A 27,172-nucleotide genomic window follows, 5' to 3' on the forward strand; every position below is an offset into this window, starting at 1 on the left:
ATATATATATATATTAAACTTGAATATGCCCCCTGATGTGTCATCTGTAATTTACTATAAGTCCTCAACCTAATTTTACCTAATTGATTTTTATGTATCTTCATATATTATTGAAGACTACTCTTTTCAAACCACAGACGCATCAAAACACTGAGAGTTAAAAGCATGTATATAAGCATGTATAAGATAAGGTGGGCAACAATAACAACAAAGCGACTATTTGATACATGGCAATAGCAGCAGCTCTTATTACAGTTGAGGGCTGTAACTCTCTTTAATGGACCTCTAATTGACAGTTTGTATCATCTATCGTTTATTAGTGAGGAGACAAGTGTCTTAAGGGGTCTTTTTAAGGGCCTGATAAAAGCTGACGTGCAGACTTTTTTTTTCCCTGTTGGTCTTAAAACCAAAACCTTAATTGGACTACTTTTGCACAAATTGGCAGATATGAATATAGCAAGTGCATGTGGTAGACAGTCAAATACGCGTATGTCAGCCTAACAATTTCTAAGATAAAAAACTGTCACTAGTCAACGCCTTCACCTGGTAAAACCTTACATGGATACAAACAATTGTATCCAATTCCTGGCACGAATCAGTGTGAGGATCAGTGATAGCCCTTATGTGGCTGTCATCTGGGAGGAGTGTAATCCTGACAGCTGTTGCATTTTGCAGCTCTCGTAGATGATATGCCGTCAAAGGACATATCTTCTTTAATCACAAGAAAATGGAGAAACACAACACTTGATGGAAGGTTGCGTTCTAACACAAACTGAAGACGATTTGAGCTTTTAAAAATTGGTCATTTTATCCCAACGTGATTTATTCCCTCACTGTCTCAATATTGCATTAATTTGTTAATTTCTGACATCTTTCATTACTTTTATACTGTTCTGTATCATCAAAGGGACAGTTGTAAAATAGGTTCAACAGCATGAGCATTGCTTTTTGACAGATTTATACTTCAGAAAATGTGAACGTCATTAAAATTCAGACCCTTATTGAATGCATATCTTATATTAAGTTTGGTAACACTTTCATTTAGGGAACACCTATTAACTATTCATTAGTTGCTTATTATCATTAGTAACTTATTGGCTCTTAATCAGTCATCATTAAGTACTTATTAATGCCTTAATCTTATTAATGTCTCATTATACACTTAATGGCAGTCTTGCAGTCCAAACAGGATTAGGATTAGAATTAGGGGTAGGGTTAGGATTAGGATTAACGTTAACCATAACCCTAGCATGTTGAGATAGTAATTCATATACAACAACTTGCTTACTTACTACTAATGAGTAATAATTCTGAGGTTATTGAGGGGAAACTCTTAGTTAATGGCTTACTGGTTGTATAATAAGGCCATGCAGATTAAGGCATTAATAAGTACTTAATGATGACTGATTAAGAGCCAATAAGTTACTAATGCTAATAAGCAACTAATGAATAGTTAATAGGTGTTCCCTAAATGAAAGTGTTACCAAACTTAATATAAGATATGCATTCAATAAGGGTCTGAATTTTAATGACGTTCACATTATGACGTAATATTGACTAATTAAGAGTCAATATGTTACTAATTTGCATGCAAATAAGCAACTAATTAATGGTTAATAGGTGTTCCCTAAACTAAAGTGTTACCTTAAATTTTCTAGTGGGACTTATTGAGAATGTGCCTTATGTGTTTTGGTTTAGTATTACTAACTTGTTTTTGTATTTTACTTATAATCTAAAAGATTTTTGCTAGTTGTCTCATAATAAATACCAGAAACGTGTCTGATTAAAATGACAAAGCATGATTAAGGGCTGCTTAATGACTGTAGTTATAAACACTATAGGCCTGATTTACTGAGATGAAAAAATAATGACTAGTAAATTGGGTGAGCACGGAATTGGATTGCAAGTGCTCTGTGTTTGCCCGTTTTCCGTGATTTACTAATATTTCCAAATCAGATTAAAAAAAAATGCAAAAATGGTGAAGCTGGTGGGGAAAAGCAGAGTGGCCTGATAGACATATTCTTAATTTAAAACACACAAATCTGAATATAAGAAGGAAAAACGCAATATTTGGCGACGGTGTCTGAGGAAGTCAATGTTGTGGGATAAAAGCAAAAGGAGACAGCAGATGAAGTCAAGATATAAAACAAATACGTGAGAAATACTACATTTTTATGATAATACACTATTTATATGCATTAGGGTACCCTAAGTGTTCATGTAAACAGGACAATCTGATCTCACTATTAAATAAAAACGAATCCCATTCAAAAGAAAGTGACAATCTAAGTCAGTATTTGTGGCTTCATGAATGAAAAAAAAAAAACATTTCTAGAAATGATGTCTGCGAAAGTAATTTTGCTCATTGAAACTTGAAGTATTTTAATTGGACAATGGGGAAATGAAATCTGGCTCCAGTCGTTAAAAGAAAAACTTAACTTTACAGCAGGGCCAGAGAAAACTTTAAATGCACTGTGCTCTCAAACTACAGCGTGATGTTCCACATGAATTTTAACCAGAGCCTTTCACATCCTCAGTCCTGCACTGTGTGCCAGAGGGTTTGGATTTACCGTAGTGCAAACTAAAGATGAAAAGTCCCTTTAAAAGTACCAAACTTTACAAGTTTCCAGCAAAAAGAGCCAAAATGGAAATAAAGTAGACTGGAACGGAGAATTGGCAAAAGGAAGGACATAAATGCTATGGTTAACTGAGAAAGTCAGCAGATCAATATAAGAGCATTGGTTGTAAGACTAAACTTTACTCACAATCACACAATGGCCCTCATTGATCATATTCACTCAAGCTTTGTTATTTCTCTATTTTGAAGTGAGTGTACGCTACGATCAGATGTCATGTCAGGTCGGGGCTTGTGTACGCAAATCTGAGTGTGTGATGCAGAACAGCAAAATGTGAGTGAAAATAAAGTATTAACCAAACCTCAGCTGTCATTGAAGCATAAGCAGAAACATATTCAGAACAGATCTAAACGGATTATTAAAACAAATTAAACAAAATACAATTAATGTAAAAAAAAAGCCAACGTTATTACTGATACCACTTTTTTTGGTTTTCCTTTCACAGAGTACTGTTTAACCCCGCTGGTACACTCTGCTACCGAGCAGGAGTGCGTAGGTTCTCCCAGTGTGCACACAAGATAATGTTCTGTCTTAAAGATCAAGTTCTATTTCTTAATATTTCCTTAAACTTTTATAAATGTGTTGCAGTAATCGGTAATTCGATGAAATATGAAATTGGCTGAAGGTATAATAAACACAGACAAGGGACAACATTTAGTATATTTTAAGGCTTTTTAAAGTGTTTTGATCGTTAATTTATTTTAATGTGATATTTATTGCCCAAAGCATGCGGACTGAGGCCGCTATAAACATCATATATCCGCGTGTTTTCTCCAGAATCTCTGTTGTGAACTTGTTTGCAGCGCACACAGGAGGGCAGACGTCATCTGCTCAGTAGCTGATCCTCTTGAACAGAGCTTTTAAATGTACTTCTTTAATTCCAGTTTCCACACTGTCAAAAAAATACATCTTTGTTTTGCTTTACCTCTGATGTGAGGATGCCATTTCTTTTCATGTTTGAACTGAGTGGGCGGGGCCTCCAAAACAGGAGGGCGTAACAAATTAATGACAATCAAATTCAGCCGCCAAATGTATCAACACTCGATAATTGTACACTGGGATTGGTCAAATAGAAATAATTCATAAATCACACGTTTACTTTAAATTTAAATTGGCACATATTTTTAAATGATAAGCTGATAGCTCAAATAACTTTACATGTATGTATGTATGTATGTATGTATGTATGTATGTATGTATGTACACTGAACAAAAATATAAATGCAACACTTTTGTTTTTGCTCCCATTTTTCATGAGCTGAGCTCAAAGATCTAAAACATTTTCTACATACACAAAAGAGCATTTTCTCTCAAATATTGTCACAAATGTGTCTAAATCTGTGTTGGTGAGCACTTCTCCTTTGCAGAGATAATCTATCCCACCTCACTGGTGAACTGATTAGACAGCGTGATTATTGCACAGGTGTGCTTAGGCTAGCCACGATAAAAGGATAAAACGATCTCATGAACGATCTCAAGCAAAAACAAGTGTTGCATTTATATTTTTGTTCAGTGTATGTATGTATGTATGTATGTATGTATGTATGTAGGAATGTATATAAAAGTGGGCATGTGCCAAAAATCTGAAAATCAGCTATGCCCGAAACACATTTGAAAACACTGATTTACAAACCAGTGCATATGCAACCTGCATGATTTTTTCTCTTTATAAATCACAATCCACCCTAAAGTTTGCGCAGGTGAATTAACCACATATCCCGCCCTCGACAAACCCATAAACACAACCATAAATGGTCAATACAAAAGAACATCATGAATGTTTTTTGCATCTAAACAAGTCTGCTGACCCATGGTGTTTTACAATCGTGGCAGAAAACACAATGAGAAGAAATTTGGAGAATGAGAGGTGATTATAAGTGTTGGATGGCAGATAAAGTTAATCATTATTTGGTGATAGTGGCATCACTGATAAATGTAAAGTTCGTTACAGCAGTCCTCACTGGGTCTGATCTGAAGGTGGAGGACAACAGAAGAGTGTTTCTGCTATAGGTGGGGGCCACGGCACACCTGAGCCCACACTGTGACACCTTCCCACATTATTGTTCCTGGTTGAAATTCCTATTGTCTGGGATTTGCAGGTCCACAAAAGAGTGAGTACTAGCACGGGCACATAAAAGCCCACCACATCCATGCCAAGATGATAGGTTTAAGCATTCCTGCAGTCTGTCCCTAACACATGCTTTACGTTAGGATTAAAGAATCATGTGTTAAACCAGGCAACCAAAATGTGTTTATGAATTGATTGTATTCACATTTGCAGTCATGTAGTCCTACATGCAATCATTTTCACTCTGAGCCTTAATATGAACACATTTGCGTACATGGACTAAAGTTAAAAGCAGAAAGAGAATTAAAAATAATACCAATAATATATACAGTACACTAAAATAAGCACTATAAACGGGAAAGGACTGATAATAAATAAAAAATTATTTAATTAACAGGTTGACTAACAAAAAGAAAGACTAAAATACTAAAATTATCAAAGTTAGTCAAAGCATGAAAACAAAGGAAACATTTATCAAAAACAATGTTGATCATTGATATGAATTCTAACAGGAAACACATTAATGCTAAGGGTCAGATTTACTGATTTCAAATAAAAGGTGCAAAATATCTTGCGTGCCTAAATACTGGATGGAGGCACTATTTCCTTTGTGTTCAACATGGAGAATGTAGGAGAACTGAGTGTGCAAAATTTAATTTGAAGCATTTGAATTGGAGGTGATTCTACGAGAAAGCAGCAGGTGAACCATCCTGTCAGCTGCACAAACATTTCTTTCATTTTTTAGATGAATACACTGAATTTGTTCAATTATGTTGCCAAAAATATTTTAATGAAAGTGCTGTTACTTCAATGGACTTAAAAATGGAAAGTTATTTTTTTCTTAATTAATGGGACATAATTAATTTATGAGCAAATCAGGCACTGCAAACAGCTCCAGGTTTGACAAATTTGATTGTGTGTACTGCAATAATGTATTTATATTTTCTCCTTCCAATATTTTGTGCCCCACAGTTGATCTGCCCAATTGTGCTAAATGCATTGCGCGCGCTTGACAGACAATTCTGATTACGTGTGGTTTACACCATTTATCAGTGCAAAGAAATACGTTTGTACTTGTTTTTACTGCAGCAAAACTTTACTAAATCTGCTCCTATCAGTGACAAGTTAAAAACAGGAAAAGTTGTCATTTTAATTAGGAGCAAAGTAAAATGGTATGTCATCAGTTTGGATTTAAAAGTTTTAATAATCTCTATGGCCCTGAGGTTCACTGAAAGGCTGTAACACAGACAATGTTAAATGGCTGCCTCACTATTGGTTTTCCTATTAGTTCTCATCATTATTTAAAGGCTAGAGGACCTCAGGCTCTGTGAAGGTACATAAGATAAAAGAAACTCAGAAACGTGGCAAGGAGCAGATCTATTGTGGCATTTCAATCAATATGTTTGCACGTTGACAGTTTTTATATAGAAATCCTAAGGATGAAGCTGAGTATGTCTGCAATGATGATTGATTATAACAAAAAAAGATGTATTACATTTGTAAATGCTGAGGAAGAAAAATATTAAATATGTTTTACTCCATTTTGTATGTATAATATGCAAAAGTAAAATAAAGAGTGATCAAGCCAAAAATAGTTTTAAACACTTTTTAAACTCAAAACGCAAATCAATAATTACTTCGCACTTAACATATTACAATTTGTAAGACGTTATTAGCAAATAATGAAAGTAATCTAGGTTAATGTAACATGCAAATGAGCAAAGATAGAACACTAAAAAAAGAGGGTTAACTTTTGATCGAACCAGAAATGGCTCCTTCATCTTTCAGCTGCAGTAACTCAAGCTAATCCTGGATCAAGATCAGTGTCTAAAGAGCCAGACATTGATCCTCTCGATCAGCTTTCAGAACAAAGCAAACAAACAGGGCCTTAATACGTCTGAATAAACCTTCCATGGTTCCATGCTATGTTTGCTTTCTGAGAGCAAACAATAATTGGTAAATGTGGTCGCACTGCAGATTAATTCGCTGACTGATGAAGTGAAATAAAAAAAAAGGTGAGGCTCTAATCAATGCAGATTCATTTTTGGGAAATTGACAGTGTGGCTGTTGCATTTCTTTGAACTTACACAGTCTGATCACACCTACACAACACGAGGTGTCCTCTAACATTACTCAGCTCTCACAGCTACGTGTTGATTGCAAAGACAAAAAAACGTTTGTGAAACAGCTCCACATTTACAGCACTTCACAGACAACTAACTTAAAAAATTCAGTCCATATTTATGTATTTATAATTGGTTTTCCTGTAGGGTTGAGAAGCAGGTCATGGACATGGGTCTTACCTCCAGAGTGTGGTGGTGGGCCGCACAGCAGCACTACTCCTTGGCCTTCACGGACCGATACTGAGCTTCGTCTGTGGGTCTTGAAGTTTTCCAAGTCTGGAGAAGAGAATACAATCATTGCATTAAGAGGAGCTTCAAAAACTAGGTAAGATTTAGACCAATTTACCTCCAAAAAAAGACGAGGAGATATAAATTGAGAGTTAAATTGATTTAATTGAAGAACACTTAAGTTCAAGATGTCACATGCTCAGAAACACAAAAGAACTCTTAAAGGTCAGATAATAGCAGATGAAGCAAAAGTATAGGCCTCATTGAGAAAAAAATTGAAAATAATTTGCTCAGAAAAAGATGTAAAAGGTTGAAATTGCTGCTTGGAGGTTTGTTTTCATCTCCTCCGTAAATGCTCAGTTTGTTGACATTTTCGTGCATTGTATAGTAAAATGTGGAGTTGCAGAAATGGGTGAAGGAAGTGGCTTTACTTAATTCTGATGTCACGGAGAATACCGGGAACAAACTAGAAGAAAAATGGGGTCAAGTGAATCACAGTCTTCCTTGCCTGATTAAAAACACAAGAAATCAATATAAGAATAAAGTTGAAAATCTTCTATGCATCTGTTTATGGGAATTTTCGGACTCGCTTGCTCCTTTTTTCAGGGTTGCAGTGGTCTGCTGGTGCCTATCTCTGGCTCTCATGGGCATTAAATGGGAATCAGGGATACAGCCCAGGGCGCTAGTCCTTCACAGGGCAACACATACAGACAACCACTCACACTCCCATTCACTCCTACGAGCAATTTAGAAACTCCAGTCAAGTCATGTTTAGGTTTTTTTTTGGATTGTGGGAGGAATCCGAAGAAAACAAGCAAGCACAGAAAAAACATGCAAACTCAACACAGAAAGGACCCAAGTGTCTACCCCAGGGCTTGGACCCAGAACCTCCTTGTTGTGAGGTATACGTGTTAACCACTACCACACCTATGCCCTCAGAACTTTTTTGATAATGCCAACAAACTCTTGAGCAGCAATTTCAAACTTTTTCCTTTCATTTTAGAGTAAATGACATTCGATTCATTGATCTATAAAGCATAAACTATGATTTTATCAAACAAAAGAAACATTCATTTTGCCAATTCAACTAAATGCAAAGTTATTGTTGTTTACACATCCATCCAATAAGGCATCTCCGTTGTCCTAGAAAAAGTTTGGCATTATTCTGAACAGATCCTAGAATCCAAACTTGTGACATTAATCACTGATCCTACAAGTAGCTGCTTTTCTTTCTTCAATAATTTTCTCCCCTCTGAATTTTACTCAAGGTCAAATTGTGCAACACACTGGAAAACACTCTGAACCAGTTGTGTGTGTCTTGTTGGGTTCTTTCTTTCTTTCTTACTATGGACATTATATTTTGTTAAGCGCTCTGAGATGACTTTGTTGTGCTGTATCAATAAAGTTCAGTTGAGTTGTTACAGTTGTTACACGTGTTCATACACACAACACTTTATATGGTGAAGGATATAGTTTAAACCGGCTTTGTGTCCGACCAAAGGGCAAACCACCAAACCTCTCACAGGTCCGAAAGCAAATGAGATTCAAATGGGAAACCATGGGGGTTTTAGCTGGTGATTGGACTGCAATTTCCATATATAAGGATGTATGGGAAAAACAAGACGGATCCATGGAGGCCAAACCTCAACTTAAAGGAGGTGCAGATAACTTCTTGATGCAGAAAAAAGCCCATCTTTGGTGGTCTAGAGTAGGGGTTATCAACCTTATGGTCGCAATACACTGGAAGGGGATTGCCATTCACTAAAGGTGTAGGGGTATTAAAACATGTGCAAACGTCACTCCACTAATAAAGGGTACAAACCCCAGTAAGTAAGTAAGAAATATTTATTTATATAGCACCTTTTACAGACAGGAGTCACAAAGTGCTTCACAATACATACAGTGCATACAATACAATACAAATTACAGTTACAGTCACAAAAATATGATGGTCATAAAACAACCCTTTATCACTGGAATTTTAAAATGCTTTCTGAAACAAATAGGTTTTCAGTTGGCTCTTAAAAGCATCAACGGAATCAAGCAACCGCAAGGAAAACGGAAGATCGTTCCAGAGCGTTGGCGCGACCGCCTGGAAGGAGCGATCTCCTCTGGTCTTGTAACGGGTACGGGGGACCATGAGCAGGTTCTGATCCTGGGACCTCAGCCTCCGGGAGGGGGTATAAGGACAGGTACAAACCCCAGGGAATCAGGAATGCTGCGTGTCAAAATGCGCTCTCAATCCATTTAGCGCGTTTCCCTCTGAAAATGTAAAATAGGCGGATCTCACAAGGGGAGCAAAAAAATGGGAGGAGGAAATGAGAATACACTTCCGGGTCACGTACTTTGGCAAATCGGTAATGGAGAAAACTAAACTAAACTAAAAATAAAGGTGTACGCTTTCCGTTTTTAGATTTCTGTACCGAAGCAAAAGAGATTGAATTTGAAAAACAAGACGTTTTCCGTTTTTTCATTTTGGTTTTGGAAACAAATATCAAATAATGAGTGTTTTTTTTTGTTTTTCATGTTTTTGTTACATAATGAAAAACGAATGAACGAATGATACAAGGATAGCATATTGCAATAGTGTGTTGTGTTGCCACAAAATCCCACGGCACACCCGGACTTGCTTCACGGCACACCAGTGTGCCGCAGCACACCGTTTGGGAACCACTGGTCTAGATGACCTCATGATTCCATTATTCAGAGCAGTTTACTGGCTTTAAAAGATCAAGATGAACAAATGGATGCGGAGGAGGTGAATGGAAGGCTGGCCTCTGGCTCATGAATAAATGATGTCACATATGTGCATATGTACAGAGTAGCGACCTGGGATGTGTGTATTACAGCAATGTTACGACACACTTTACAGCAAAAGTAAACCAGTACCTACCATATAGTGGCACATGAGTGAGTGGTTATGTTTGAATGCAGAACAAGTGGCTAGTAAATAAAGCTGAGTTATTTAAGAAACTTTTCTTTTGGATGGTTTTAGGCTGTATTTTGTCAGGTTGGGGCTGGATAACAGCTCAAGATACAAGTGGTAATCAATGCTCTTGAAGCTATTTAAATAAAATATTTATTGCCACACATCCTGTGCTACATTGCAGCCTGGGTTCCTTCCTTCTTTTCATGTCATTTGTGTGGCTCTATTTGCATGTTTAAAATGTAAAAACCATGTAAACGAGCTGAATAAAACTTTGAAAAAACACGTTTTGCACATGGTAAATCTGATCACCCACCCTAACAAAGCATCACACTTTCTGCAGCGTTCAATTTTTACACATTGGTCCTGCTCTCAATTAATGAAAAGAACAATTGCTGTTATAAGCCACTTCAATATCTGAGTGCAGTAACAGTGAGCTCAGTAACTCCCTCAGGCCCACTCATAACTCAGTAAAAACAGAAATATGTTCCAATCAGGGTTTCTTTAATTCAGCAGGTCCAAAGCTGTGTTTTTTATTCTTCCAAGATCTTCTTGGTATATTTCCATATTTCCACCTTCAAAGGCTTGTACTTGAATGTTTCTGTAAAAGTTCTAGGACATTAGTCAATAATTTAGTTTAGAAAATGTAAGGTCTGTATAATTGTTTAGCCTTGATTAACCAATTGCGTGACTCATTACTTTAATAAAGGATCACTGCTATCAGATGACTCAGGCAGATTGTTGCTAAATTGTCTGGGTAGTAATAAGTACGTAGTTGATGGGATTATTCAAAACAGAGAGATGACATCTCACTTCCCCTCCTGTTCAAAGATGGCCCCTCCTCTTTCACACCACTCTCAAACCATCAATCTTCTCTTGACAAGATCTGTATAATGTTGTCCTTGACGAAATATCCCATTTCCTTCAGATATAGATGAACTGCTGAATCTGGACCTGAGGTTTGACAATGGCCACGGTTACATTATGTTTTTTTTTATATTTATTTCAGAATTAATTATTCAAAATTAAATTATTAGTAAATAAAGTAATTCCAAATTAAGGTTTACATTGACAATTTTGATTGTAGCTTTGAATCAACAGCTTGACAATAACATACGATTTCACCCTCCCTAAGGAAGGGTAAGAAACACTTTATTAAAGGGAGAATATAAAAAGAGAGGGCAGTGTTCCACCTGGGGGAGGTGGTGGGGGAGATGTGGAGGGGGAAGAGAGCAGGGAGGAGCGATTCAAGGTAGAGAAATGGAAGGGTGGGGAGGAGTTGAAAGTGAGAGTGAGATATAAAGTTGTAGGCGTGAGGCTTAACTATAATGGTGGTGGCTGTGGGCAGAGGGAAGGAGTGAGTGGTAATACCTGAAACAGGTATTTGGGATCAACGTGTCTAAAGTTAAGCCCACTACAAGTTTTATCCCACAGTCCAAGGCATGCTAGTGCATTGTAGACCGATGTATGTGCAAGATACTGCCACTGTAAACCCAAGCGCTGCCCCGGACTCGAGGACGCAGCCAGAATTGCAGAAAGAGCGGGGGCCAGGGAGCCCAGGCAACCCCCCCCGGCCGAGCAGCCCCCCAGACGCCCCCAAGACACCAAGCCGAGAGGCAGCCACCGCCCCCCACATACACACCCGAGAAAGCGCCTAGAAGCCGAGAAGCCGGCGCACTCCGCCACCGCCCCCAACCCCCAACAACAAGGCCCCCCACCGACATCCACCCAACCACCCCATCCTCACCCCCGCACCCAATCCCCCGAGGGGAGGGCCCAGAGAGCCCCCCGCCCGAGACCCCAGCAGAGGGGCCAAGGCCCACGCCCAGCAGACGGCCAGAGCCGCGACGAACGGGCAGCCGATGGGCACCCGTCAGTGGGCCCAGAGCCAGCAGGGACCGGACCCCAGGCCAGAAGGACCCGGAATAGAAGCAGCACCGGGAGCAGCACGCCCGAGGACAACGACCACACCACCAGCGCGATGCGCCTCAGTTATTGCTAAAGTCCCCCCGCCGCCCCACCGACTGGTTGCTACGTGCTAAGCTAAGTGGTGGTTGGATGTGTGCATAGGGTGGTGACGTGCTGACGTGGTGACGTATCGTGGTGACGTATCGATCATTTCCTGTTTACGCTCTACCGCTGCTTGCAGCGCTCTACTACTGTGTTCTGCTAACTCTAATCAAACTTGTTGTCATTGATATTTTAGCCTTGAAAACACTTGTTTTAATTTTTTACCGTAGAGTTAAACGTACGAAGGTTAAGTAAAAAGCAATCTCGCCTCTTATAGGCAGTACAATCTCCTTTAAACTTCCTTTTGTCCTTAGCTTAGCTTAGCTTAAATTTAGCACCTATGGCTTCTCTCTCCTCTCCTCCGCTCTCCTGCCCGGTGTGTCAGATGTTTAGTTACTCCTCGTCCTCCTTTAGGGACAATGGTAGTTGCATAAAGTGTAGCGTACTGTTAGATATGGAGGCGAGGATCAACAATCTGCAGAAGCGGTTCCGCACCCCTGATACCAAAACCGAAGCTAGCAAGCAGGACCTAGCCGGTGCGGACCGTGCTAGCGCTAGCTTAGCCTCCCCCCCGGCCAGCAATGAGTGGGTTACTGTCCGTGGTAAGCATAGTCGAAGGTCAAAAAGCCGCTCGGGACACCACCATGTTCACGTCTCAAACAGGTTCTCCCCCCTCCGTGAGGACAACACACTCACCGGGGAACAAACTCTGATAATTGGCGACTCCATAGTGAGAAACGTGAAGCTAGCGAAGTCAGCGGGCATTGTGAGGTGCATCCCAGGGGCCAGAGCGGGCGACATAGAATCAAATCTAAAGTTGCTGGCAAAGAGTAATCGTAAGTTTGATAGGATAGTCCTCCATGTCGGCACTAATGACTCCCGACGTCGCCAGTCGGAAGCAACCAAAGTGAACATTGAATCAGTTTGTGCTTATGCTAAAACAATGTCGGACTCCGTAATTTTCTCTGGTCCCTTACCAAATCTGACCAGTGATGACATGTATAGCCGCATGTCATCATTTAACCGCTGGCTATCGAGGTGGTGTCCAGAAAACGAGGTGGGCTTCATTGATAATTGGAGATCCTTCTGGGGAAAACCGAACCTGATAGGAAGAGATGGAATCCATCCTACTTTGGAGGGAGCATCTCTACTATCAGAAAACATGGCACATTTATGACATCTCATGAATGAGACCATGTTACAGAGGGGGAGTCCTCCATGCCCCTCTGCGCTTGCCTTAGGACAGTTTTCCTCCCATTGCTATTATGATAGCTGTGTTCATCGCCATGACAACTGTTGTGATGGTGATGAATATTATTTTATAGAGACGGTGTCTGTCCCCCGACCCATATTTCACAATGATTTTAACATAAAATCAAATAAAAGAGCTATCAATTATAAAAATCTGAAAAAAATTAAAATCTCAAATCTAGAAACACCAAAACATAAAAGCATTAGATGTGCTCTATTAAATATTAGATCACTGAGATCCAAATCTCTACTAGTAAATGACCTTATCTCAGAAAATAACTTTGATTTATTCTGTTTAACTGAAACATGGCTGTATCAAGATGAATATGTTAGTTTAAATGAAGCCACTCCTCCCAGTCATTTAAATACTCATATGCCACGAGACATAGGCCGTGGAGGTGGTGTAGCAGCTATTTATCATTCCTCTCTCCTAATCAATCCTAAACCAAAGGCCAATTACACTTCCTTTGAAAGCCTGGTTCTAAATTTATCTCATATCAAATCAAAAACCTGCCAGCCAGTCTTATTTGCGATAATTTACCGTCCTCCAGGCCCTTATTCTGAATTTCTATCAGAATTCTCTGAGTTTATATCAAACTTAGTCCTCAGTTCTGATAAAATACTGATAGTAGGAGATTTTAATATCCATGTGGACAAAGATAGTGATAGCCTGAGCTCAGCCTTTATGTCCCTAATAGACTCAGTTGGCTTTTTTCAAACTATTAATGAAGCTACTCATCGTTTAAATCATACTCTTGATCTTGTTCTAACATATGGCCTTGATATTAATGAACTTAAAGTCTACCCTGAAAATCCTCTGCTATCAGATCACTTTTTAATATCTTTTAACATTATCCTAGAGGATCTCGCACTGTGCAATAAAATAGTTACGAGTAGAAATCTGTCCAACAGTGCTGTGGCTAAATTTAAAGAGGCCATTCCTGCTGCCTTAAACTCAGTGCACCATCCAATAAATAACTATGATATTAATTATAACCCCTCTCAACTGGATCTGCTTGTCGATAGCTCTGCTAGTCTACTAAAATCCACCTTGGACTCAATTGCCCCATTGAGGGAAAAAACTATTAAACGTCAGAGGAAAGCTCCGTGGTTTAGCTCTGAAACTCACACACTCAAACAAACAACCCGTAAATTAGAGAGAATGTGGCGCTCCAATAAAACAGAGGAGTCACGAATACTTTGGCAAGAAAGCCATAGTAAATACATGACAGCCTTACGACATAGTCGATCTACATACTATTCCTCACTAATTGAAGAAAATAAAAATAATCCGAGGTACCTTTTCAGCACTGTAGCCAGGCTAACACAAAGTCAGAGCTCTATTGAGCCCATGATTCCTCTAGCCCTCAGCTGTGAGGACTTTATGACATTTTTTAACGATAAAATTCACAAGATTAGAGATAAAATTAGCCACTCCCTGCCTTCACCTGGGCCTGCTGTACCATTAAATGTAAATAGGCCTAACCTAAACTGTTTCACACATATAGGACTTCAGGAACTTAACTCTATTATTTCATCCTCCAAACCATCGACCTGCCTTTCAGATCCGATCCCAACTAAGCTGTTTAAAGAAGTTATTCCCCTAGTCTGCCCATCTTTGTTGGAGACAATAAATATATCCCTATCAATAGGCTACGTGCCACAGTCCTTTAAAGTAGCTGTAATCAAACCCCTTCTCAAAAAACCTACTCTTGATTCCAGCACTTTAGCAAACTACAGGCCTATATCTAATCTTCCTTTTATTTCAAAGATTCTTGAGAAAGTTGTGGCAGCTCAGCTCTGTGAATTTCTTCAAAACAACAGCCTGTTCGAGGACTTCCAGTCAGGTTTTAGAGCTCAACACAGCACAGAGACTGCTTTAGTTAAAGTAACTAATGATCTACTCTGGGCTTCAGATGAAGGACGACTCTCAGTGCTGGTTTTATTAGATCTTAGTGCAGCTTTTGACACTATAGATCACTATATTCTACTAGAGAGATTAGAGAAATTACTTGGAATCACAGGGACTGCCCTAAACTGGTTTAAGTCCTACCTATCTGATAGGTACCAGTTTGTACACGTGAATAATAAGTCTTCTGTGTACACTAAAGTAAGCTACGGGGTTCCTCAGGGCTCTGTGCTAGGTCCAATCCTCTTCTGTATCTATATGATCCCCCTTGGTAATGTTATGAGAAAATACTCTGTTAACTTCCACTGCTATGCTGATGATACCCAACTGTATGTATCAATGAAGCCAGGTGAGACAAATCAGCTATCTAAACTTGAGGCCTGTCTAAAGGACATTAGGGCCTGGATGGACCAAAATTTTCTTCTTCTCAACTCAGACAAGACTGAGGTCATTGTACTGGGCCCGCGACACCTTAGAGAAACCTATGCTAGCCTAACTGCCCTAGATGGCATTACTCTGGCACGAAGCACAACTGTTAGAAACCTTGGGGTTCTATTTGATCAGGATTTATCCTTCAACTCTCACATAAAACAAACTTCAAGAACTGCCTTCTTTCATCTCCGTAACATTGCTAAAATCAGATCTATCCTGTCTCAGGGCGACGCCGAAAAACTAGTCCATGCTTTTGTTACCTCTAGACTGGATTATTGTAATTCTCTTTTAGCAGGCTGCCCGAGCAAGTCGCTTAAGACACTTCAGCTGGTTCAAAATGCTGCAGCACGTGTACTGACTAAAACTAGGAGAAGAGATCACATTACTCCTGTATTAGCCTCTCTGCATTGGCTTCCCATAAAATATAGAATAGAATTCAAGATTCTTCTTCTCACTTATAAAGCCCTAAATGGACAGGCACCAGTCTATCTCAAGGAGCTTGTAGTGCCATACAATCCCCCCAGAACACTACGCTCTCAAAATGCTGGACTACTCGTTGTTCCATTCGTCTCTAAAAGTAGTATAGGAGGAAGAGCTTTCAGTTATCAGGCCCCACTTCTCTGGAACCATCTACCAACCACGGTTCGGGGGGCAGACACCCTCTCTACCTTTAAGGTTAGGCTCAAAACATTCCTCTTTGATAAAGCTTTTAGTTAGGAACCAGCTCATAGCTCATAATTAAGATGCAATAGGCATAGACTGCCGGGGGGGGGGGGTCTGGCATGCTCGGTTGGAGAGAGGTTGGAGAGGGCGTTAAGAGAGAGGTCATTTAGGTTAGAGAGGGACCGGAGAGGGTCACATTCCTCTTTCAAACACTCCCTCTATGTCTGCTTCTTCCCTTGTGTGTTTGCTCCTGTACTCCTTCTGGCTTTTGTCTTGCAGGTCCGTGGGATCCTCAGTGTGGAGTTACAGAGTCTCAACAACTCTGTCTCCACCCTTTCCTCTGCACACACCCAACACAGACTAACGTGGATGGCTGTTCATCATAGGAATGGGATCCACACAAGGTTCCTGCTGCTTAACAGAAGGTTTTCCTTGCCGCCATGATGAATTCATGTTGGGTGTGGGATACATATGTATGTGTATATACGTATATATGCATATGTGTGTATCCATAAAATGAAGAGTCCGTCCTTAAGACTGCTCTACTGTAAAGTGCCTTGAGATACCATTGGTTATGATTTGGCGCTATACAAATAAAGATTGATTGATTGATTGATTGGTTTTGCCAATGTATAGGTATGTGCTCTTTTCACCGAATTTAACTGAGACTAATAAAGGACATAATTGCTATTTTTTGTCATGCATGGACATTGATAAATTATTTTGTATTGTCTCTAAACAAATACAGTATTATTAGTATTACAAAGGTTTGACAATACTTCTATAATCATGTGATGTTGCCAGCTAAAATAATTTCTTAAAAAGCAGTTAATCAAGTTGTAGCTTGTACTGATCAGGCGAGTAGCTAATTATCAAGTTACAAAGTTACAGATGCCTCCACAATGACCAAGCAGAACCGAGCTCGGATTCAAGCTCATTAGCCTCCTCGACACTTGAGCAGTGGTTAAAGCTTGGTGGAAGTGGGAGTTAAAGGTCAGTCTGCCAGGTTTTTCTGCCAAGCCTTCCCAGCAGGCCCTCACTACCCGTTTGGTGTAACCCTCCAGGTCACCATGCTGTTGTCAACGTAAGCATTGAAGTACAATAGATTCCCCAAGCAGGGCACTATCCAGTACCCCTCCCAAAAACTCCAAAAAGGGTGGGTACTATGCACTGCTGTTTGGAGCGTAGGCACTAACAAGAGTGAGCACCCATTTCCCGATACCGATACCTATACCTCAACATAAAGGCAGCGAGCCTGGGGATAGCAAAAAGTCATAAATCATTTGTTATCCAAATACCATGGGTCAGATAAATTGCTTAGGTACATACTGTATATAATGAGATGCAGGCTGAAAACAGAAGCTTAGTCCTTTGCAAAGGTGGAGGAGACTTAAGGTAATAACCGCTGGATGAAATGCTGAGGAGAACTAAAATCCTGGGTGGGTGGCTCCTGGTGGTTAAACATTGATTGGTCTTTGTGCTTATAAGTCAGGTGATTACCTTGAGTCCACAGCTGTACCAGATGAGTGTCTTGTGTTTCCATATTAAATTGGTATTTTGTAGTAGTTTTGCTGCATGTCTCTTATTAAATCATTGATTTAAAAGAAACATTTACTCTTGCTCTTTCTCTGTGACTAATCTCAGGTTTGAACAACTAGCAGAGTAACTTCAACTTTGCTTACACTACATTGCTCTGTTTGTTCCATGGTATTTTGCCCCGAGGGTGAACCAGATTCCACCTGAGAGTGTTGCAGGGTTTAAAGTTTACAGGAATGTGATGGTTCTTAAATATCCTCTTGAGTTACTCTAAGACTTCTGCAACATGCAGAATGTGCTGTTTCTCAGTTCTTTCTTCTCTTCCCTGTATGTCCAGGATGGTTTGGTCAAGTTAATAAAGATCCACCTGGGATAGCCACAAGTTTTAAGGGCTTCCCTGATGTGCCTCTGTTCTTTCTGTTTCCATCTTCGTCAATTCCCAATACAATGTCAAAGGATGCTAGTCTTTTGTCCTTGGCAACCTCCCAAGTGAACTTGATGTTACTGTCCACTGCGTTCATGTGTTGGGTGAATGACTTAACTTAAAGGGGACATATCATGTTAAGTCCCCTTTTTAGCCCTTAAATGCATTTTGTTGTATATTTAGAGTGTTTAGAAGTACAGAAAAGTTCAAATTAGTCTCTTCAGGTTCTCCGTTGATATCTTTATATTCTGTTTTGGTCATATTTTTCAATCTGTTTCGATTATTCTATTCTCTATTACGTTTTTTAGCGCTGTGTGATCGTTTTAGATCCTTGATGATATGACCTATGTGATTTAATTTAAGTCTAAAGTTTTCATTAGTCATTTCATTTTGCCGTTTTTGTCTCCGAAAAGACTGTATTAAAATGTATTTTGTGACTTTAGCTTGACGCTAGCGTTAGCTCGGCACTTGTGTTAGCTCACTTGTTAGGGTTCTGCAGGTTCATCATCTTCATTTTCATCTCGCTCCACCGGGTCAGACTCTGGCTCAAACATGTAAAGCTGGATGGACAAGTCTTCTGTTGTTGACATTGTGTAAATAATGTGTGAATAAACATTTTCTGCGCCGCTAAATAATCGTATCTCTTCTATCAAACTACAAAAATGGCCGAACGGGGTGGAGTTGAACCGAGTGTCACCTCTGCAACCTGGAGAGTGGGCGGGGTATGAAGTGTCTCATTTGCATTTAAAGAGGCCGCACCAAAACGAGTTGCTCTTAGAAGCACATCGGAAATGGGGTAGAAAAGGGGTCTGTGGAGCTATAATAATGAGGAATTCAGACCCAAGCATTGCAGTTCCGCTTTATATAGACCACATCTGTATGATTTAAATGTAAAAAAGGAAGGACTTAAATGCATGATATGTCTCCTGTAATGAGACTTAATGTTAACCATACATGAATGAACGTCTGGGAGCCTGGCCCTGTAGTTTTACGTCCTCCATGTAAAGAATTGCTACTATTGGGGAAACAGTTGATCCAATAGAGGACATTTGTTCTCCATAAAATATATATTTACTACTGAAAACAAAAAGGTCTTACCAGTATAAATCCAAGGTTTCAAAAATATGTTTCCAGAAAGAAAGAAAAAAAATAACTACAATTAATGACTTTCTTAAGAACAGACACAGAAGTTAACACACATTAAAATGCTATCCAAATCTCAAATATTCATAAATATTATGCAAATTGGATTCATTATCCCCAATTACCCATAATTCTTAACACTCAGCATTTGTACACTCTGCAGACCTGCCTGGTCATAAAACTGCAACTGATCTTACTTTAAAATGAGATTACAAATATTTCAGCTTTGAGTGCTTCATGTAAAATGATTGAGATTGATGATATATGAAGAGACCTGGAAGGTTCGGTAATATACAGTATACTGTATTGACTATATGACAAGTCAATTAAGAAGGTGCCTTAAACAATTTCTTTAAACATAAATCACTTCTTAACCTGCAGGCACAGTTGAACTAATAGCTACTGGAGCTACTTAAGGTCAATTAAAATAGCAATTTTCATTCAATTTTCAGAGAATTATGACAGATTTGGCCCTGTTCTTAGGTTCAGGCAGATCTTGTGTCTCTCAGGGTCCACTAATACTCGGACCAGTTGCTCCATACTGTGCCGTGTTGTGCTCAAGTATGAATGTCCCTTTTCCCCTAATGGCTTGAACTCAAACGACTCATAGCATGGTTCCCACTAATAGATTTTGTGATCATGTTGATGTACGCATGGTACAATGTCATTATTAGACTCTTGTTTGTATGTGGTCACAACAACATGATAGAGATCAAGACTGAAAACATGGCCCACACAGTACAGACTGTTGGTTTTTTGGCTCCCTTTGAATAATAATCAGCACTCAAAAATGTCCAGATTTATTGTTTGAGGATGTTTACACATATGGAATCACTCCATTTGTGTATGTTGCGGTCATTTAGTAACGCTGTCTCTCTAATGAAAGTTTTAAATAACTCTGAACAAATAAGTAATCTTTCTTTAAAAATTAAGGTTCCACCCACAATCCAAAACCATGTATGCCCACTGTAGTCGTTAAAGGGGAGGTAATATATAAATCCGAATTTTTCAAGATTTATATCACGTTACTATGTCATTCCCTCATCAAACACATGCCTGGAGTGTTGCAGCAGAGCCTCTCCCTTTTGTAAGAAATCCATTAAAATAAAAAATAAAATAAATAAAATAAAAACGTAAATAAAACTTGTACCCCTCCCCCGCTTCCAGCACCATCAAATAAGCTGCAGTCACAGCAAACGGCTGAGAGATACCTGCGTGTTGATCGGTTCACTCTGCTCATCGTCGTAGCTGCCTACCTTTTCAAATGACTGCTTTAAAACAAGAGCTTATTTGAAAGTGGATTAATAAGTACGCAGACACAATGCGATCTCTATTCTGGACTATAGCAGCAGCAGCAGCACGGGTAGTGTGTGTGTGTGTGTGTGTGTGTGTGACAGGGAAGAGAGATCTACGTCCGTAAGTTAGCATTCCTCACTTTGATAACCATTCTAATGTATTGTAGCGATGTAAAAATGTAGAAAGTAGCCAAATACAGTGCACAGAAAAATAGAAGTAAACATCCATGCGTGTTTGTATGGGCACTGAAGGGGGAGTGTTCGTGGACGCGTCAGACAAGCTTGAAGTTTCTTAAAGCGACAGAGGTGAAAACGAGGCGTCATGAACAGAGGGAAATTTCTTTTAACTTTTTTTTTTTATATTTGCTGAATTTTTCCAAAACATTTGGGTAGCATAGTTGTTTGAGTATGCTATAGAATTGTACTATGGGCCTAAAAAAAACATGGAGGGAATGTGTGTGTGCTTGTGTCCTCCTATGAACAGCCAGGCTTCAAAACCCTGAGAGTTTGCTCTCAAGTGAATTAAGTAGAAGAAGAATAGTTGGACATCTTGAACATGAACTGAGGTTTAAGAATGTTCCAATTTACCAAAGGCCAATTTCCTTTCTATATGACTTTCAATATATTATTTTCATTAGTTAGGTTGACAGTAACTAGAAACAAAAATGGTCACCAATTCAAATCTTTTATTTTAGCTCAATTGCTCTTCTGAACACTCATAATTTAAGCTCCCTGTCCTTTGATGAGATCACAGCTCATCTATTCTCGTACACATCAGTGGAGCTTCCAGAATTTTTTACCAAGGTGCCACATGGGCCAATTGAACCTTTTTTGTTGTGGCACAATTTTACCCATTTTAAAACATTGTATTGTATGTAGAATAAAACACTGTCAAATACACAACCAGATATTTTAGCAGATATATTATTACTGAACGGTCTTTAAAAATTAGATTAAAAAATCCACTTCCTTAAGCCATGGCTGTTTTTGAATAAGAGCAATATTTGTCTTTGTACAAAACAACAACGATCAACGTGTAATGATACACTCTCAAATGCAGATCATTACGAAATCTGTTGTCTTTCTTCTTTTTGTTGCCCTGTTGGGATATTGTCTTTCAGAAAAAGTGTTGAGCAGATTTGTTATAAGTGGAATGGAAAAAAAAAACTCTCAAAATATTTAGCTTTCAGCTTTTGTTCTTCTCTCTTTGCCTCTGGGGTGTTTTGCACTTCAGCACACCCGGAGACAAAAGCCTTGAAAAGCCTCTCAGAAAGCCCAAATGCCTTCCTGATATACACGCACAGAGCACAGTGATTCCATTCACATTTAAAGTAGGATGGCATAACGCAGCATGATCTCTCAGGAAGAATAGTAAAGGTTTGGCTTTCTTCAGCCCAGCAGCATCTTCACACTACTCCTGTGAAGCCGCACAAGCAACACATTGCTGAGTATAAAACAATAAGTCTGTAGTGCCAGATACAGCAGGCGTATGGAGGTGAAATATTTAAGGATTTAGGAGAATAAAGGGATTTCAACAAAAACTGTCTAGAAACAGAGTTTATTCCTGCATCCACACATTTATATCAAGTGAAAACGTAATGCCATGTGATGGACTGGCATAGTGTACCCTGCCTTTTCATATATAAACTTAGACACAGATGTTGTGCCAGTCAGGAAAATAAACCTTGTGGGACAATATTTTTTGCTGATTGACATTTTGTCATCTTATCTATGGGTAGACATATGGGTATAAATATGGGTGGGGATCCTGGAGCAGTTGAGTCATGCCCAGTCTATTACTATAAGACATCCAAAGAACAGTAGTCTATATGCCAGAGGTCAACAAATGGTGGACCCAGTACCATGCCCCAAACCCCAAACCAAAATATTGAGCAGTATGATGCTTAAAAAATGTCAAACTTTTCATCTACTCAGGAAAATTTAGTCCCCTTTGTCCCAAAAATGCATATTATGGGTGCAATTGACCTAGAACTTACAAAAAAGTAAAAACATAAAAATGATCTAAAGCTCTGAATGATGTCAAGAGGATGATGTGATGAATTTAAACCTACAGTAAAATAGGCACTGGTAATCTATGGCGCCACATTAGTGCCATAAAGCCGAACACGTAAAAACCAGAACCATGAGCGTAAAAGCAAGAACCGCATGTGTAAAAACAAGAACCGCGTGCAAACAATCCTTATTCGCTACTCAGAGCTGGATTGGTTCTAGCCTGGAGACAGTATTCTATTGGCTACGGAAACACACGCGTATTGTCACCATAGTCCACCCCTCTTCATTACATTCGAGCAAGCAGAAAGTGATGGTGTGCGCAGGGAGTTACAGAGACTGCAGAAAGTGATAACGCATGTGAGAATAAGGGTTTTATGCAAGAGGTTCTTGTTTTCACAAGCACTTTTTTGGCACTAATGTGACGCCATAATAATCTTTTTAAATATCTGTATTTTAGAATTATTAGAACTCCAATTAAGTGAACCATGGAATTGCCACTCAAAATATAAAGAATATTGTAAAAGTTAATTGTGCTGTCAGTCTACTTTATCTCTGACTGTCCATCACAAATATTTAAAGAAAGTATTTCAACGTGTCAAAAATTTCTTGGCTTCCAGCTCATAGATGTACAAAATAAATATTACATTAAAGACCATGAATTGGGATACCGAGAAATGATTTTCTTCCAAAGCAAATTGGGCTCCCCAAAAAGGCCAATGAAAGCTTCTTTTGTGTGTCACCATACTATGTACTTTCATCTCAAGGTATGATAGAAGGTTAGATAAAAGCTGCAAGCCTTGCTAAAAACCTGTAGAACAAAGTCAACAAAGACAAAAAGACATCTGAGGTACTGAATATCCCACTTCCCCTTCACTCCAAAAGTGTTTTTGGCATTGTTTTTGGTTGACATCAAAGCAGTTACCGTTTCATGAAATGGCTGTGTATCCCTCAGTGATAGTTATGCCCACAGCGACATACGTGGCCTTACATGTGCTGAAAGCATGCTGCAACAAAAACCCAATAAGTCCCAAATACTGCCCCTACCACCTCTACCCCTCCACACCCCATGGCCAAAAAAGAAGCTTTGTTGTGAGAAGGAGCTCAGGTAGAGTAACAAAAAGCACAATTTGTAATATAGACAAGGCCTTTATATGCAGGAGGAGCCCACGATAAACAATTGTGGTGGTGTTGGTGGGGGCTTCAGGTGGGGGCTACACCAAAGGCATATTTTTTATAAGCACAACCAGCTGTGCCGATGTTCAAAAGAAGGTAAAAAAAAAGAGTTTGCCTACATTGGGGAAGGCTGTAAAGGAGAAATCCTGTAAATCCTTTGATCACAAATTTGTAAAAAGAAAATGTGCAAGAATGCACAAAAGCTTTGCTATTGTAGTTTTCAACATGGGTGCACTAACTATGATTAATAGCCTGAGGTTAAGTAAACATGATGTTCCATCTCCATCCATTAGCATCAATTATGGCAAACCTGGGCTGGCGTTCATTCAGAAACAATGATTCAGATTTGGTTGATGATCATATTCTTGACAAATGAACCGTGCAAATGCCAGCAAGACTTATCATACTTCTACCAGCCCGTCATACCTTGACCGTGAGATTTATCACAACCTGCTACTCCTCAGGAATACTCACAGCTCTCAAGTGAGCATTGTGTGCGTGTGCGTGCGTGTGGGTTTTATCAGATGAGCACAAGAAAATACTAAAGCAGCCAGTGAACATTTGTTACCATTGTCCACATAATTGACAGGTAGAATGTGTTTACAAGATGTGTTATTTAAATTGTTTAACTTTTAAATAAAAACCTTGATTTCATTTGATATAATAAGCTTCTGTATGCTTTCTTTGTGTTGTGTAAAAATAACAATGATTCAAAGCCTAGTTTGTCTTGTTATTCATGCCTTGATAAAAACACTGGCTACGTTTTATTGTTGAAAATCAAACAAAGAATGCTTACACAAGCCCGTATGGTCAGTTTTTGAGCAACACAGTTATTTCCGACTGATACTTTACTTAGTTTGAACAGGTGTAAATGCTTCCACCTGCTATTCATTTTTATACTACTGCTGCAATATCTAATTGTTAGAGTAACTTTGGCCAAAAAAGAAGAAGAGGAAGAAGAAGAAGAAGAAGAAGAAGAAGAAGAAGAAGAAGAAGAAGAAGAAGAAGAAGAAGAAGAAGAAGAAGAAGAAGAAGAAGAAGAAGAAGAAAACCTTAAAGTCTATGTCATTTGACATTTTGACTCTGACATTTTGAGCAAGGTTCTTCTTTGTTCAGAAGCATTGAACTCTCAGCAATTCTTGCAATATTTTTTTTCAGATCCCTTTAGTGACTTTTTAAAATGGCATGGCATAGATCATTTTATGTAGCTTCCAGGTCTTCCCAGAGTTGTATTGTTCAGGTGTCATCTGATATTGCAGGCAAAGGCAAGTTTTCTATGTATATAACTGTGTATAGTGGGTCTTTAAAGTGTAATCAATCCCCAAGGTTTTCACTTGGGGAGAAAAAAAAATGCATTGATTATGGCCATTGCTCCTGAAAGAGTTAAAATGCATTCAATCACTTTCTGACCTCACACAAACAACCCTACAGACACAATAGGCTCTATTCACCAGTCTGGACTTAAGCACTTTTTTACGTGCCTGCAGTTACGCGCCTCTCTCCTGTGCGTATTTTCCGGTCCAGGTTCCTGACACGCCCGCTGCACGTAAATCAACCAAAAGAGCGTAGTCTTTCAATAAAGGCGGTCTGAAGCCAGGGAGGCGGACTGGCCATGATGTCATTTTTTAGGGCTGTCTATTCAGTTCAATTCAATTCAACTTTATTTATATAGTGCCAAAAACAGAACAGGATAGAGAGATAGACCATCCGAGTGTCCCAGACTAGTTGAACCATAAACCATTGATCAGGAACTGCCAGCTCCAGCGTCAAGACACCAGTTGAGCCGTGAACCAAACTGAGAGCGGAGTGTTCTGCCTGGACGATAGGGCACTAACAGGTCTTTAAGATATACAGTAGCTTGATCATGTAGAGCTTTGTATGCTAAGAGGGGGATTTTAAACTCTATTCTAGATTTTACAGGAAGCCAATGAAGGGAAGCCAATACTGGAGAAATATGGTCTCTCCTGTTTCTACCTGCTAGTATTCTGGCTGCAAATTTCTGAATTAACTGAAGACGTTTCAGTGAGTTACTGGACATCCTGACAGTAGAGAGATACAATAGTCTCGTCTCGATGTAACAAATACATGGATTAGTTTTTCAGCATCACTCTGGGCCAAGATATTCCTGATTTTAGAGATATTACGGAGGTGGAAGAAGGCTGTCCTTGTGATTTGCTTAATATGAGAGTTAAAAGATAAGTCAGTATCAAAGATAACTCCTACATTTTTTACTGTGGTGCTGGGTGACAGAGTAATGTCATCCAGAGACACAATTTGCTCTGATAATTTCTCTCTGAGGTGTTTTGGACCAAATAAAGTCACTTTGGTTTTATCCTGGTTAAGAATGAGAAAGTTAAGGCTCATCCAGAATGTGATGTCTTTAAGACAGTTCTGGAGTTTTAATAACTGATGAGTTTCCTCTGATTTCATTGACAAATAGAGCTGTGTATCATCTGCATAGCAATGGAAATTTATATTATGTTATCTAATAATGTTACCTAGTGGAAGCTTATATAATGTAAAGAGTATTGGTCCTAAAACTGAACCTTGTGGAACTCCATGGTTAACTTTGGTGTGTGCTGAGGAGAAATTATTATAATGTATAAAAAGTGGGTTCTGTCTAATAAGTAGGATTTAAACCAACCTCGCGTCATTTCTTTAATCCAAAAACACTTTCCGGTCTCTGCAGCAATAAGTGATGATCCACTGTATCGAAGGCTGCACTGAGATCTAAGAGTACTAGAACTGGGACCATCCCTCTCTCTGAGGCTAAAAGAAGATCATTGGTCACTTTTACTAAGGCAGTCTTTGTGCTGTGATGGGCTCTAAAGCCAGATTGAAAGCTCTTGTATACATTTTTTTTATGTAGATGATCACATAGTTCACCTGCAATTATTTTTTCAACAATTTAGGAAACAAAAGGGAGATTGGATATTGGCCTATAATTGGACAAGTCACTTGGATCAAGGGTAGATTTTTTAAGGAGAGGTTTGATTACAGCGGTTTTAAAAGCCTGTGGCACATAAACTGTTACTAGAGATCTAATTAGTGTAAAAACACCTTTAAATAGTGATGTTGGGATCAGATCCAAAAGACAGGTTGGTGTTTAAGAAGCACTAACTATTGAGGTCAGTTCAGATAGACCAATTGGAGTGAAACTTTGTAAATAAAAGCAACATGTTATTTCAGGAGCTGCTTTGTATAAGAAATCATTGAGCACTCTTGCGGGGGGAAACAATTGTTTCTAATTATTAGAATTTATCAGTAAAAAAGTTGGTGAAGTCATCACTGCTCAGGTTGACAGGAATAGAGGGTTCGACAGAGCTGTGGCTTTTGGTGAGA

The 27,172-nt window shown here is 39.1% G+C and overlaps 1 protein-coding gene across 2 annotated transcripts in view; it reads right to left on the reverse strand.

The window, feature by feature from the left end:
• cntn4 (contactin 4) overlaps nucleotides 1-27,172 on the reverse strand; it is a 325,246-nt gene that overhangs the window by 143,560 nt on the left and 154,514 nt on the right. For both annotated transcript variants that reach the window (XM_028447019.1, XM_028447018.1), the window contains exon 5: nucleotides 7,008-7,103. In XM_028447019.1, coding sequence (XP_028302820.1) covers nucleotides 7,008-7,103 — 96 coding nt within the window. The remainder of the gene's footprint in view (nucleotides 1-7,007; nucleotides 7,104-27,172) is intronic.

This window comes from Gouania willdenowi, chromosome 5 (assembly GCF_900634775.1).
Source record: "Gouania willdenowi chromosome 5, fGouWil2.1, whole genome shotgun sequence".
Taxonomy (NCBI): Eukaryota; Metazoa; Chordata; class Actinopteri; order Blenniiformes; family Gobiesocidae; genus Gouania; species Gouania willdenowi.